This window comes from Melospiza georgiana, chromosome 2, assembly GCF_028018845.1.
Source record: "Melospiza georgiana isolate bMelGeo1 chromosome 2, bMelGeo1.pri, whole genome shotgun sequence".
NCBI classification, from domain to species: Eukaryota; Metazoa; Chordata; class Aves; order Passeriformes; family Passerellidae; genus Melospiza; species Melospiza georgiana.
This window is the reverse complement of record NC_080431.1, coordinates 96,242,477-96,257,346: the sequence shown is the minus strand read 5'-3', so window position 1 is coordinate 96,257,346 and position 14,870 is coordinate 96,242,477. Positions and strand designations below refer to the sequence as shown.

At 40.2% G+C, this 14,870-nt stretch overlaps 3 protein-coding genes across 6 annotated transcripts in view; 2 read left to right on the top strand and 1 right to left on the bottom strand.

Moving 5' to 3' along the window:
- FILIP1L (filamin A interacting protein 1 like) overlaps positions 1 to 5,540 on the top strand; it is a 189,090-nt gene extending 183,550 nt beyond the window's left edge. For both annotated transcript variants that reach the window (XM_058043488.1, XM_058043498.1), the window contains 2 exons: positions 1,743 to 1,927; positions 3,185 to 5,540. In XM_058043488.1, the coding sequence (XP_057899471.1) occupies positions 1,743 to 1,927; positions 3,185 to 3,275 (276 nt within the window). In that variant the 3' untranslated portion in view covers positions 3,276 to 5,540. The remainder of the gene's footprint in view (positions 1 to 1,742; positions 1,928 to 3,184) is intronic.
- CMSS1 (cms1 ribosomal small subunit homolog) overlaps positions 1 to 7,274 on the bottom strand; it is a 223,568-nt gene extending 216,294 nt beyond the window's left edge. For both annotated transcript variants that reach the window (XM_058043521.1, XM_058043512.1), the window contains exon 1: positions 7,203 to 7,274. Coding sequence is in view for 1 of the 2 variants with exons in the window: in XM_058043512.1 (XP_057899495.1) it covers positions 7,203 to 7,263 (61 nt within the window). In the remaining variant the exon portion in view is untranslated. The remainder of the gene's footprint in view (positions 1 to 7,202) is intronic.
- Positions 7,275 to 8,324: 1,050 nt separating this feature from the next.
- TBC1D23 (TBC1 domain family member 23) overlaps positions 8,325 to 14,870 on the top strand; it is a 36,486-nt gene continuing 29,940 nt past the window's right edge. The window contains exon 1 of one of the 2 annotated variants that reach the window (XM_058019209.1): positions 8,325 to 8,417. In XM_058019209.1, coding sequence (XP_057875192.1) covers positions 8,377 to 8,417 — 41 coding nt within the window. In that variant the 5' untranslated portion in view covers positions 8,325 to 8,376. The remainder of the gene's footprint in view (positions 8,418 to 14,870) is intronic. The other variant, XM_058019208.1, reaches the window with a different exon arrangement.

Here is a 14,870-nt window from a genome sequence, read left to right as displayed (position 1 = left end):
TTTAAACTTAACCTAGGTCTTTCCCTCCCACATGGGTCTCATCATCATTAAACAATCCAATAGCATGTACCTATATAACAATATCTGAATAACAGAGCTGAATATTATCCCTGACAAGAAATGTGGATGTCTTCACAAAATCAGTAATCATGTGGGCAAACCTATTACTTAACTGACACTTTGAACAGTTCAACAGTTACATTTATGAATCTTCTGTGAAGCTTTAATCTAAAGCAGCATTGCACCCCTCTAGCATCACCAACAATTTCAGTGGTAGATTGCACATCACTAACAAGGATTCTGCATTTTTAAAAATCATCTCCTTCAGAACTCCTAGAAACAAACCACACTGCTCTGGGAGATAGTTACTATTTTATCTCTTTGTTATCAAACTTCAATTAAGCCCAGGCTGATTTTTTTCCTTATTCATGATCCATTAAGCACATCTGTGATGTACGTACTTTCCCCAAATTCCTCCACACTGAGCACATGCAATGATCTGATGTTGGTTCAGCTTTATGCTATTGAAAACCCTATTATAAATAATTATCTACAGTAAATAGCAAGCTTTTGATTTGTGATTACTTTTATTTTTTTAAACCTGGCCAGACAGATCATTATAGCCACTAGGGTTTGTAATCATCATATTGCAAAGCTCCATAGCTTCTCAGTGACTTCTCATAGGCAGCTCCTCACAGCACTGACTCCTTCTCCACAGCACAGCCAACAAACTCCAACTCCCTCCTCACCCAGCTAACCCACTCTTTTGTAGCACTCCTCCTTACTGGACACAGCTGTGGCCTGTTAAGGGCAGCCTGCTCCTAATCTTTGGTGATTGGCACAGCTGCAACTCCTCAGGTGTGAGACTGCCTTCTGCACTACCTTTATTTTCTTACATTCTATCCCTCCACAAGGGTTTTGATCTAGCTCATTCTTACTCATAATTAAGTCACCATAATTCCAATTTTTTATTGTCCTCATTTGAACACAATTTCCATTTTATTATCTTTAAAAAAATTAAGTGAAGTTCTCTTACCCTTAGTTTGACTGAAAAACTAATATAAAATGCTTGTGATGCAAAAAGGTTTTCTCATAAGTACAGTATGTATAATCCTGGTTTCAGATAATGGTACTTTTCAAACAAACTTCTTGCCTTTATAGTCCTTCACCCCTTTTCCATGCACATAAGAACTTTTTTGGGGGCATATTCACATTTTTTGCAATTAAATATGACTACAATCATTCTGGAGGGGGAGCTGTCTCACAAATACAATTAATTTTGTGTACAGTGGTTACTGATGAGAGAATCATCTCTCACAGTAAAGTATGACCTGGGCATTGCCCTCTGCTCAGGATTGAATCAAGATTTGCTTCTGCATGAGGAATTTCACCCAAATTCATGATTAATCACCCAGAGAACCCACACAGCTCAATACTTGGCACTGCATCACTCACTCAGCACCTAGGGCTGATAGTCAGATGACAGACAGGAAAACCCTCTTACTTATACTCTGAGTTTCAATCCATTGAGATTCTTTGATATTCCCCAATCAAGTAGGTAAGTTAAATACAAAGCTTCTGTCTCTTTACAGACAAGATAAATGAAGTTTAAACAAACAAAGTTCTCAAAAGTTCTAGAAGCAATGCATTCAGGTTTGCAAACTGGAAAAAGCACTACAAAGCTAACACCACCTCTTGTTTCTCCTCCTTAAGGCATGGTTTATTTTCTTGTTTATTTCCAGATTACCAATACCTTCCGTCGTTCAATTCCAACTCGGATCCCCAAACCAAAGCCTGCAAGCACAACCAAAGCCCCTGTCAAAATTCCTGCTGGACATCCCAACAAGCCACTCCAAGAGAGTCCTTCTGGAAAGATACGTATTGTAAGGACGGTGTCTAAAGCCTGCCTTCAAAGTGGAGGGAGAAGGTAAATACTCTTCTGTGATCTATGACATTAAAAATGGATTTAAGCCATCTGAATCTCAGTTGTTTCAACTGGGGAAAAAAACAGAAACCATCCACATGGTCAGCACATATGGTCACCCAATCACAGGACATCAAGACAGCTGAATTCTTAGAAGCCAAAGCTAACTGCAGGGACCATGCTCTGCTCCATTTTTATAGTGCATTTCCAGATTTTGCCACTCACAGTACAGAAACACAAGACACAAATAACTTTCTACTATAAATTCAGTTCTGACATGTTCTACAAACAGTAAAGTATCTCAGCAGATTTATAAAAACATGGTCAAATCACATGAAGAGGGGTTGCAGAAGGTGTCATGTTTTCAAAGTTGGTCTAGCCAAGAAGTGTCTCAGTATGGATATCCTGAGTTCAACATTAAGGGTGGAATGAAGAAAGGCATGGAAAAATCTGCTCTTGTATAATGCACTGAATATAGAGAAATGCAGAGCTCCTTGCTGTGCCAAGCATCACTTTAAAAGCATGATGTGAAGATAGGTATTTCCCTCCTCACTAGTGTGATTATCTCCACTCAATTCAGGCAGATGTTAGATCAGGCAAACAGATGGGAGAATCAAGGTGGATATTGTTTGCAACAGCTATATAAACTTTCACCATTTGGACTGCAGTATTTAGATTTCAGTTCGCTTAAACAGTATTTTAGAACTGATCAAAATTAGTATCAAGCTTAACAGTAATTTGTGGCTTACTTAGAAGTGCAACTTTATTGCATTCCTCCACTATTTTGCCCTTCCTTACAACTCCTCACATTCACTTAAAATATGTAACCAGATGCATTGCTCCTAGTGTTTTTTTTAACTGAACTCTTTGCACAAGAAATTCCAGTTCATCCATGAGAGAATTTGCTTTTTTTGCTTTTCTTAAAGCATAACTTCTTTAAAAGACTTAAAATTCAAGTTTTCCCTTCAGCAAATACTCATACACACAAAAAAACCCCTCAAACAAAAACCACAAACCAAAATATTAGAAGAGACTCCATGCTTGTTGTTTCCAATTTTCTGAAAAATAGCAATGGTTGCTCTGCAAGAAAATTTCTCACTGTTCTGTAGAATGCTAAGACTAACAAAATACTACCACAACAGTAAGGAACCCCCACACAAGAATCCTGTAATACCAACTAACACTAGTTACTGCTTTAAAATATAAAAATTAATGTGTTTCTCTGGTATTAATGTCTCACTCATTCTTCTTCCCCAACAGAGTGCATTCCAACAGTCTAAATGGCTCAACTGACAATACATGGGAAAACTCCTTACACATAGGTGTTTCTTTAAGAACTGCCAAATCCTAATTCCTAAATAAAGCAAAAACTGGTGGTGATCACAGTGCCATAACCAAAACTGCAATCCTTTTGCTGAAGCAAGGAGAGATTCTGATGCATTCAGTTATACAATTCTTCCCTTTCATTTCACAGCTAAAAGTTTAACTTAACCACAGACAGTACAACACACAGCACTGCTGTGTGACTGTTTTTGCAAACCCACAAGAAACCTATGCCTTCCTCAACAGTTTCACAAGAAATTCTCTATAAATACTTTAAAAGAAGTTTTAAAAGATCAGTCTACTGAAAAATTATTTCAGCTGTCCTACAAGACACACCTGGGTTAACATGCAGACACTAAAGAATTACTTTGCCACAGTAAAAAGGAAAGGCTTCCCATTTTATTCACTAAATCTGCAGCTATCAAGTTCTGAGAGTCCATATCAGCTGTGCTCAGATCCCAACACAGCTCACAGAAATACACTACTGCAACCTGCAGAATGAATGCTCATTGATGTGAAGAAACACAGATTTCAAGAAGCAGCTGTCAACTTGGCATGCTTCTCAGAAAGATCTTCAAGTACTGACCACGTTCTATCACAAGGAACAGCAAATCATTGATGAGCCTGAAAAAAGAGATTCAAACCTCTTCAAGCAGAGTCCAGCAACAGAACCTCAGCTCTGACCAAGCAACAGTGCTCCCACTGAATGCACTACAGTGAAGAGTCTGCTTCTCAATGGCTGCAAATCACACACTACAAATTGATGTTAACTGGCACCTTCACTACAAAGAAAGAAAAGACAACCCCTGGCAGAAGAATTCCAGCAATTCTTGCAATAGCATCCTTTAGAGCTTTAGAGCCCACACAGGACCCCACAAGCACTGCCAAATCATCCTCTGTGGTCCCATACTCACCTATTTTTGCTGCTGATATACATGAGTTTTGCTCCTGTCTTGTAATGACACAATTAATTTTTACCTACGAGGGCCATGGCCATCATAGGTAGATCCTCTTTAAGGATCTAGAACTGACAAATGGGGATACTACTCCTACAGGATTAAGGGTGATACAGAAAGCACAGAGAATGAAAGACAAGGAGGGGTAACTAAAAAGGAGGAAACGAAGAATTTCTGAAAAATAAGAAGTCCATCCCTCTCCCTCAAACTGACTGGGAGATGAGGCACGCTGGCTACAGGCAAGATCTGGACATTGACAGAGAATGAGAATTGCTCTTTTCTGCTCACAGAGGGAAGAGGAGAAAGTTGGGGTCCTTCACCAGTATGAAATAAATTCCTCCAAATTCCTTATCCTTTCCCTTGTAATTCTGAATGCAATATAAAAACCACATGAAAGTCTGGACAAAGTTGTGGCACAAACTGGAAAAAAGGAAGGTAAGGAAGTCCTGCAGCTGCATGATGTGGGACATATGTAACACTAAACTATGCTGCTAAGTGGAGAATAATCCCTAACAGCTACCTCCACAAATCTCATCTCAAAGGTTTGCTGAAGATGTTATTAGGCAAGATTGTTTAGTTTTTGTCATGTGACAAGATACAAAGATGGGTAATCCTTTTAGCATTTTTTGCCTTGGGTTTTGTGGGCTTTTTTTATACCTATAAATCATTTGCAGCAGGGTAAACATCTCTTTAGGTGAGAGTAATTACCTTTAATTTTTAATATGGACTCTAAAATAACGACTTCCAATGATATGGCCAAAGGCAAATTTATAATTACATATCCATACACTTGGATATATATTTATATCTATTTTGTGTTTTCATACTTTTTAGGTGGAGTGTATGAATGATGTTCACACTCATTTTAAAAGTAGCCTTTTCTAATTACAAGTGGCTAAAATCTAAAACAGTTTTGAGAGCTGAATTCTGATGAATATTCTGAAGGTCAGAGCTTATTCTAAGGTTAATTTTAAAGGATCTGGCAAAAGATTATTATTTCAAAAGTACATCTGAATTCTGCTTTGCACCTGCAGTTATGGCAGAGATGGTATTTTTAAATAGGTCAGCAAATGAGGTTGGATAGTATTTTTGTAACAAAAGTTCATTTTTCACAGAAATGAAATTGACCAAGTCTTTCAAAGGTGCTCACTAATGTGCAGTTATTTTCTTGTACTGCTGCCTGCATCATACATTGTGAACCATAATTTCCTCTTTTATGCCAGCTGATTTGAAAACATTTTACAGTATCAATAAGATGCTGAAAAAATTAACCCTTCATTTTACCTGTGTTACGTGACAAATACTACACAAAATAAAAGTACCAGATGTTTTATGTTTACTGTTAGCTCGTGTCAACTTCATCCAACAACAAGCTCCATAAAAGCAGCCTGCCAACAAGTTTACAAAGGTGGGCTGCAGACAGCAGAGTTTTGCACAACACTCACCTGTAATTACCACTCATAACACACTCAAAGAATGTCCTTGGAGTAAAGTATATTGTGTTAGATACCTCCAGAGGTTATTTTCCACCTGAATTCTTTCAGTAAGTCAAAAATGTTATTGCAAAAATCCCAAGTTTTTCATAACTGGAAGAGCTGTCATTCACAGTCTCACCTCAAATCACCCCTCATATCAAAAGTTTACAATCAAAGTCCTGCTCTGTATCCAGTTTCTAGAGGAAAGCTGACAACATTGTAACAGTCAGCTAACCATGCACCCCAGATGAAAGCTGTGCTGGCACAATGTGCAGGTAGGCTCTCAGGAAAAATTCCTAATGAAAAGCATTTACCATGGGAACTGGGACTGCTTAAGGAACCCACATGAGACTAAAAATAAAAATTAAATGCTCAGAAACCTAATTAGGTCTTGTGGGCCCTCTTTATTACATACATACAACTTTTATAGTGCTTCCTCTCTAACTATTCTCCAAGTACATTTTCACAGGAAATAAGGACCAATTATCAAGACACTCAAAAAACTGGAGTCTTGGCAGAGGTGCAGGTAACTCCCAGTAATGCCCAAATCTTGCCAATATTGTATTAAAAAAGAAATTTAAAAAACAATCAATAAAATAGGGCACTATAAAGTCTAAGGTCATTCTAGTTGCCTAGATCTACCTAAATTTTCACACTAAATGTAAGCATTACAGAGAAAACATTTTACAGCTTGTGGCTTCAAGACACATTGAAAAAATACAAGAGTATGAGCCAGGTATCATAACCATCAGGAAAGAAAAGACAAATCAGTCACAGCACCGTACTCCAAGGAGCAGCGGCTGGAGAGAGCTTTAACTCCTGCCCTTTTACAGTAACACATGGCAAAGGTGATGCGACACACCCCAGTGAGCACATGGGGGATGCTTTCCAAGTACCACAGATACTTTTCCCTCCAAAGGCTCTTGATTTGCTGTTTCCTAGGCCTTACAGGTAAGTTCATGCCAGTAATGGCAAACACAATCACAGGATAATCTGAGGTGGAAGGGACCCACGAGGATCATCCATTACGCAAAAGCCTTTCATCAAATAAACTCTTTGGAAGAAAATACAGTTTGGGAGGTAAATGAATGCAAGGGAGAGCTGAGCTCTGAATTCAAACCAAGAGGTTTTCCCATTCCCCTCGCTTTTCAAACTTCGCGTAAATGTATTTTGTCATGTGGGTTCCTGTTGTTACCTAGGTACTGCTATTTTCATTGCCGCTCTATCGTCTATCCCAGGGCTCAGACCAGAGACGGGACATCACCCGCTGCAGAGACTCTGCTTACAACAAATCCGCCCTCCGTAGCAAGCAGGGAAAAGCAGGCTCAGGGCAAAAAGCGAGTGAGAGTGGAAAACCTGGAGAAGTAAATTAAAAGCAGAGAAAGGAAAGGCGGAGAGGGGAAGTGGAACAAACACCCGAAATCCAACGAAAAGGAAGGAGGGCAGGAAAGGACGGTGGGGGGCTGTCTCTTAGGCAAAATGCTTCAATCCCAGCGTGCGGAGGGAGCCTGGGGAGAGCAGTACCTGGCGTGCCGCCCGTCCCGGGCTCGCTGTCCCACCACGGCTCCTCCAGCGTGTCGCCCATGCCGCCACCGCCGCCGCCGCCGCGCCTGCGCACTGCGCGCGGGGCCGGGCGGGCGTGCCCTGCTCTGCCGGGGGCCGGCGCTGCCCCGGGCACGGCCGGTGCCGCAGCTGGGATTTCTTCTTACACAAGATTCTTCTGAAAGAGAAGAAAGCTTTTAAATGCATGCTGTGAATCTCTTTTCCTTTTCCCCCTTCTATCTTTTGTTTTTTTTTTTTTTTTTTAGTGGAAAATACAGAAGCGAGAGAAAGAGGAAAGGCATTCAAATTATTACCCCGTTCTTCACAACATTCACTTAATTGCCTCAACCCGCTTGCACACTGTCAAATGCCTCCTTTCTTGGTTGAGGTAATTGACGGAATCTTTGCCGAGGAACTGATAGGTGCCTGCAGGGGGTGCGCGTTGCCTCGGAATGGCTGTTCCCGGCCCTTTGGCAGCGCAACCTGCAGGGCGAGCGTGCCCATCCTGGATCCCTCCCCGCAGGAGCCGTCCCGCTCAGCCTGGGCGTGACCGGCTGGAGCACATCCCGAATCCGGCACTTCTAGAAGTGAAACAGACCAGTGTAAGGACTGGAATCCCCCGTAAGGCGGCACTGTTATTCCGTGTATAACTCGCTACAAGGATTTTTCTCAACTTTCATTAAAGTATATTATTTTTTTCCCCCTTTGAGGATGCAGGTGGGTAAGGGACATGCTTAACAGAGTATTAGTATTGATCTGCCCAGGGTTGCTAATGGACGTCACCGAGTGATTTGCAGCTCTTGGAAACTGCGTGAAACTTGTCAATTTCCGCACTCGCAGAGTACGTCCAACCTGTGGCACATTAAACACTGTGGGGGAAGTCACTTAATAATCAAACCCACATCAGGCAGAGCAGTTCAGCTTTATGAAAACCGAAAACATTCGAATCTCCGGCAGAGCGACTGCCCTGCCCTACTCCAGGGGCGCTGCGCGACGGCTCCCTCAGAGTCCGTCGCTGCGCAGCTTCCGCGCTTTGCGGCCCGCGCCCTCAGCCCGGCGGCCGGGAAGGCGGGCACGGCTCCGGGAGGAGCGGCCTCGGGCAGGGAACGCCTCCCGAGCGCGCTTTACGGCCGGGCGAACGGGCACGTCAACAGCTATGGCGGAAGGAGAAGAGGCGCCGCCGCCGCCGGGCAGCTGGTGAGTTATGGGGGTGTGGGCGCCCTCCGTGCCGCTCGCCTCCCTCCCCTCCGCGGCGGAGACAGCGGAGAGAGGCCGGAAGGCCCCGCCCGCCGCCGCTCTCCCCCCGGGACGCGCCGCGCTGGGGTCGCGCTGGGAGCCCGCCAGGAGCCCCCGCAAACGCCGCCAGTGCTCGGCGGCTCCGGGTCCCCGGAGAGGAAGGGGCCCGTCAAAACACGGGCGAGACACAAAACGAGGGCCGTGCCCAGCCTGGAGCCAGGCGTCGCTCCAGTTTGAAATGACAGCTTTAATATGCGGTAGGAGCTGCTCCGGGAGTCTGCCTGGAGTGGAGTTGCTTTGTTCAGTTCAGCTTCCCGTTTCGCTGCATTCCTGCTCGCAGGAACAGGTGACAGCAGTGGGTCCTGCCTCGTTTTCTGAATGATTTTGCTCACCACCTTCCTTTAGCCCAGCTATTACTTATAATGGATTTTACGTTGAACCCCTAGGACAAGAATAGAGACTATTTCTGGAGCGTGTATAGGATCATTTTGATGGTAACAGTGATGTGATTTTAGTATTCGTTGCATGCATATTCACTCAAGATTGCCGAGGCTTAAATAAACATTGTGTTTAAACACTGAAGCTATTCTTACTGCACCCAGCATCTCCATTTGCGTCTTCACTTTGTTTTTGTCTTTGCGCTTCTGCATTGCATGTGATTTCTTTCTTTGGCTCTGTGCCACACCATTGCTCTTTGTCCTTTCCACGTATATGCTTTTCAAGCAATTACTTTACAGAACTGCTTTTTATAATCATTTCCAATCTGAGTTCAAATCATTTCCAAGGTTTTGCTTTTAGGGTCTATTTGATGTGGCAGATTCAAAGTTTCTTGTGCTTAGTTATGTCACTGTAGAGAAGCCAGAACACACACACAGGTGTAGGTGTAAACTTTACTTTGTCTGGTTTGGTTCTACAAATACACCTCTTGGTTAAAACAACTTTGTATAATTAACTAGAAAATGGAAGTTAGTCGGTATCACTTTTTATTCTTGAGTATTTTCTTTTAGTTATAGCCTCAAAATTTATTAAGTCCTTTCTATAAGCACAGTGTTTCATAAGCATTATTTCTAAATAAAGCCCTGACTGTTGGGCCATTTAATTACAAAGCAAGGGATGGATTCCCTGACAGTGCCCTCTCAACCCTTTGAAATACAACCCTGGACATTAAATAAGAACCATACCTCAAATACCTCTGAAAAAAATACTTGAGATGACTTCTATTACTAATATTGGAATAATATTGCTGTCTCCCAGATCACAGTCAACTTCTCTAGAATTTCTGTTGAGAATGAGGATGAGTGTGTTTCCACTTTCAAGGCACAGCCTGCATTGTTGATATTCTGATTGGCAGCTTCAAAACTATAGTCAATTTTATATGCTGATGGTACTAGAAAATGCAAACTTGAAGGCATTTGTTAAAACAAATGTAAGTCTTTCAGTCTTAAAGTGTTAAACAGATTTAATACTTTATGGGAACAATTAAAAAGTTTTATGCTTAAATGCTATATTAATATGTGACAGTGCATCCTGTTACTAGAGGTGTGTGCTGTGAATGACAAAATTGCATTCCTTATTGCTTGCTTAGAAACTTCACGTGGCTTTTGGGTTTGTTTTCCTGTTTTGGTTTTTGTTTAAAAACCAGTTTCAGTGGAGTATTTGCTTTTTCATTTATGGATTTAAAGCGTTGTCTTCTATTCATATTTCAGTTCTGTGAACAGTTGTTGTTGAAAGTGCTTTTTGATATAAATTGCTACACTGTCATATTTTGACGTATATAAGATTTCAAATTTTAAAAATACCCGAACATACAATGACACATATGTGTGCCTGAGCTCTATTGGGAGCAAAACTGGCAGTGCTGATCCTGTGTCCTCTCTTCACTTCCTTAGGAGGATTAAAAGGCAGATTGGAGTCTTGTGCTCAGAGGCTGTTGCAGCACCTTGAGTGTGATGAACCCAGATGTGCTCACTAACATAAAATTCCCTATTTGTTATCCCTGTGTTAACTTGTCATGTGGTGCTAGTTTGAATGGTTTGAGTGGGGGGGAAGTGTCACAAACGAATTATTAATTAGACCCCACAACATCTGTGCTGATTGCTTGGTGTTTTGCTCAACAAAAACCAGGGAACTTTGCCACTGCACAATCAAAATTAAAAAGAAAACCCAGCATCGCCACCATGCCAAACTTAAATATAGAGAAAGATGAGAGTGTATTTTTTTTTTCCTTCAGTAAATATAAGAAGCTGTTTTAACACTTTTGATTTTAAAATGAGCAAAATCAGGTAGACCTTGTTTGCTAAATGTTTCTCTTGAGCTATTTGGCATATACTCAAAAGCTAATTTGAGAAATTGCCAGCACTGTTTTGTTCTGGAAGACATTTCTGTCCAAAGCTAAGAATGCTATCAGAGACAAAGGAGGCAGGCTGCTTTCAAACTGCTGTAAAATCTTTTTTTTTTGGTCTGCTTATTTATTTTAATCATAATTTCTGTCAATGCAATACATCTAGTCAGTAGACTGTATTAGACACAAATAAGGTGGCTTGTTGTTAGTTAAAATGTTTGTAGTTGGAAGTTACAGATTTTTCTCGCCTCATTTATCAAGGAAATCGATGATTTGGACCTTATTTGTCTTGTTCAGATTTTCAAACAGATTAATGGTTATGAATTAATTTCTAAAACCTTTTTGCAGATGTTTGTTTAATACTCAAGCTTCAGGAAATGTGATCAATTAGTAATTTTTAAGATCTGTACTTGGGAAATCAGGACCTGAAATAACTAAATATAACTGCAACCACAGATGGAATTGTTCCTGTGCATTTAACTTTGCATTGGAATAACTCATTTTAAGGGTCCCAAAATGCACTGCAACTGCCTAAGACAACAGGGTGACTAACCTAGTTTCCATATATCTTTCCCATTCTCACAATCTGGCTAATTGGTACTTGGAGCCATAGTATTTCTTCTGAAAGCCCATGAACAGAAAAGTCCTTTCCAGTTAAGCATGAAATTGAAGAAAAAATGTCAGGGAATTGTTTTTCTCCAGAATCCTATTGGAGAATAAATGATGGTTCAGTGGTGTGCTGGATACAATGGATATTTTGAAGCAAATGTGAGGGATTGATTTTTGTTTGTTTGTTTTCAGTAGAGAACAAACACTCATTAATTTCAATTCAATATAGCTCTTGTTGAGGCTTTTTCCTGGGAGTCAGGAAAATCCTGAATTAAAAATAGGAACTGTAGTAATACCTTCTATAAAAGTATGAAATTGATTGTAGTATTCTTAACACTTCATGTAGTTTATTGATTATTTACTATTATCTTTTTCCTACTGTTCACATCCCACACTTTTAATCCCTTCTCTAGTATTTATGAGTGATTACCAAGTATCTCAGCATAAATAATACTTAGAAAAAAATACTTAAATTGTTGGGAATTCAGCTTTTCTTGCCACCAGCTTAAACATCTTAAGTTAAAAAAGGACCTGTTTAATGTCTGTGAATACAGCTATTTATTGATTATAATACGTCACCAGACTGGCATGAATGTAGGAGATCCTTCTGTAAGCATGGAAATTTACTGCAGATGCACTAATAGGAGCATTTTGTATTATGACATTTTGAGCACTGTATCATGTGGGAATTTACCTTTCAGGCCATGGCTTTGGTGTAGGCTGGAATTCCACACATCTAACCAAAATTTTGAGTGGCACCTAGAGATGGGCAGTGAAGCCATGGCAGAGCAGAAAGTACAGATGTTCAGGTCTGGAGGAATTTTGCATAGGGAGAGGTGCTGCTTTCTGTTCAAAATAAGTGTAATCATTATCCATGAGAACAGAAGACTTTCTAGCTGCTCTTTACTCTCTTCACTCATGAAAGACAAGGATCCAGATTGCTAGCAATTCAGTGGAATATTTATAGAACAACTGACAGAAATAAGTTCAACACATGTCCACTCGTGTTTTAAGTGTTGAAATCACTTTCATGTTTTGTACTTTGCAAGTTAGCCTGAACAGAAAGTTTACTAGAAAAGAATTTACTTAATCTTTGAGAAGTCCTTTCTTACAGTCTGTGAGCAATCTTGCAGCTGATGGAGGAAATGAGCACCTAATTGAATCACAGCAGAACAAAGCATTTTCCCCACCGCTGTTATTTCACTGAACTCCTTGTTGGGAATGCATCACATGGCAGATGGACGTGTCAGTGCCCTGCTTTGTGAGGTGAAGCAGTAAAACTGGCATTTGTCTCTCATCTTTACAGTGTAGAAAGTGGGGGTGGCAGCACTTGGAGGAAGTTTTTGCAAATGGTAAGATATTGTCAAGCAGCAGAAGCACACATTTGCAGATAACACGTTGAAGTTGGTGTTACATGCACAGCTTCTTGAATGATGGATGCTAATAACTGGTAGAATTTGTACTTGTGCATTTATGAAACATTCTTTGCCAGGTGATTCTGTAATTAGTGTAGATGTAGTTTTAAGTGTTGTTTCAAGTAAAATTTGCTTTCTTATTCTCAAAAGAGTTTCTTTGGGTGACATAGAAATGAAGTTAAATTACTACAATTTAAGACCTTTCTACTTGAAATGGAACGTGTACACAGCCTTCATTTCCATGTTTAATACTTGGATATAGGTGTAGCAACTAGTTGTAGTTCAAGACCTGACTGTTGCTCTCTAGTCTGTTCTTCATACACAGTGTTCACAGAAATGTGCAATGTGTCTAAGAGCACCTCATTCTCTCCAGCTGATGCTTGATGTTGGCTTCTGTTGAAGCTAGATCATCCTAGAGTTCATGCAGTTCTGCTGAGAGCTAGGAGGTCTCTCTGTGTAAATGTCCTGGAAATACTTGATTTTTATTCAAGTCTAACTGATTCATTCATGTAACTTTTCAGGCATTGAACATTATGTACACAACTGGGCAATAGGATAGGTGATTGAAGTACAAGTGTGCTTCCCCTCTGTTTCTGTCTCAGGAAAGGAATTGGCAACTTATGCAACATGTAACCCTATACAAAACAGACTTTGGGATTTTTTCTTCTTTTTTTATAATACAGAAAATGTGAGAAAATAAGGCAAGTCATTCTCTTTGTAATCAATGCTTTCTTTCATCCAGATTTGCAAAATTACTTGAAAAAAAATGGAGTTGTGCCCCAGTGTATATTTGAAGTAGGATTTAAAATGCAGACCAAAAAGTAGTGACAAAGAAACTGCCTGACACAATGCAAGGAAAATGCTGACTCTGCAGACCTGTAAATACTTTGAGAACTCTTAAGTAAAGCTAGCTAAGTATTTTCATACCTTCTTCCAGGTCTGAGATTTTAATCTTTTTGTCCCAGAAGATTAGAAATGTGTGTTTGAAGTTTTCAGGAGACCAAACTTGTGAACTTCTATATCAAGGATTTAGTTGTGGCTATGTGGAAGTTAAAGCAGACAAGAGTTCAACAGCTGACATTTTTTTCCTGTGTCTATTTGAATTGACTACATAGTAGTCATGGACTAATTGAGAATTATACTGATAACACTTTAACATCTGTTACTCCATGTGTATAAATAGATGTGTTATTCACCAGGAATGCATCTTCCTGGTGAATATCTGTCCTAGAGAAACAATCCTGTTCTTTGTTTTGCTCTGGCTCTAAACCCCCTGGATGTGTGTGTAACTCACCGGGTAACTGAAGAAAGCCTTTCTTAAGGCAGATGTCAGAGCAAGTGGAGAAGAATTAAAAGGATAAAGCAAGGGAGAAGTTTTGCCTATGGGACCTATGTGTCACTGCCATTGCTATTTTTCCAGTGAACCTGTTTTGCCACTGCTCTGCTACATGATATTGAAATCCTGAAATCATCACATGTGGCTCTCCCATTACTGACAGCATGGAAACATTGAACCAGTCTGTAGGAGCTGTCAGAGAGATTGTAAAGTAATCATTCCTGAATGCTGAATTTCTTCTTATCTATAACACTTGTGAACTTTTGTTGTCTCACTACAGCAATCATCATTAGTGTTTGTCTTGTCAATTTGTGTGTTTTGCTACTCTCTAGATTTTTAACATTTTTGTATATATTAATTCAGATTTCTGCATATGTCCACGCTTGAAATACCACAACTGTATAGTTAAATAAATTTGAGTTTGACTAAAAGGTCTTTTCCCATTTCAGGGAAGGTGAGGTTAAAAGCTGACTGTTCTAAACCTTTGAAATAAGTGTTCTGTTTTCTAGGCCATCTAATATTTTATTTAGAATAACTCCACCATCTAATTTAGGTGTAATATTTGCGCTGTGCGTGTGTGTGAAAACTTGCTGAAATTGAAAGTTGCTGAAAGCTGTAAACTGCAACTAAATTTGCATTTTTATGATACATTTTGCAACCTTGTCACTTAATGAAAAAAAAAGGCAAACTTTTTTTTCTTGTATGTAAGTTGA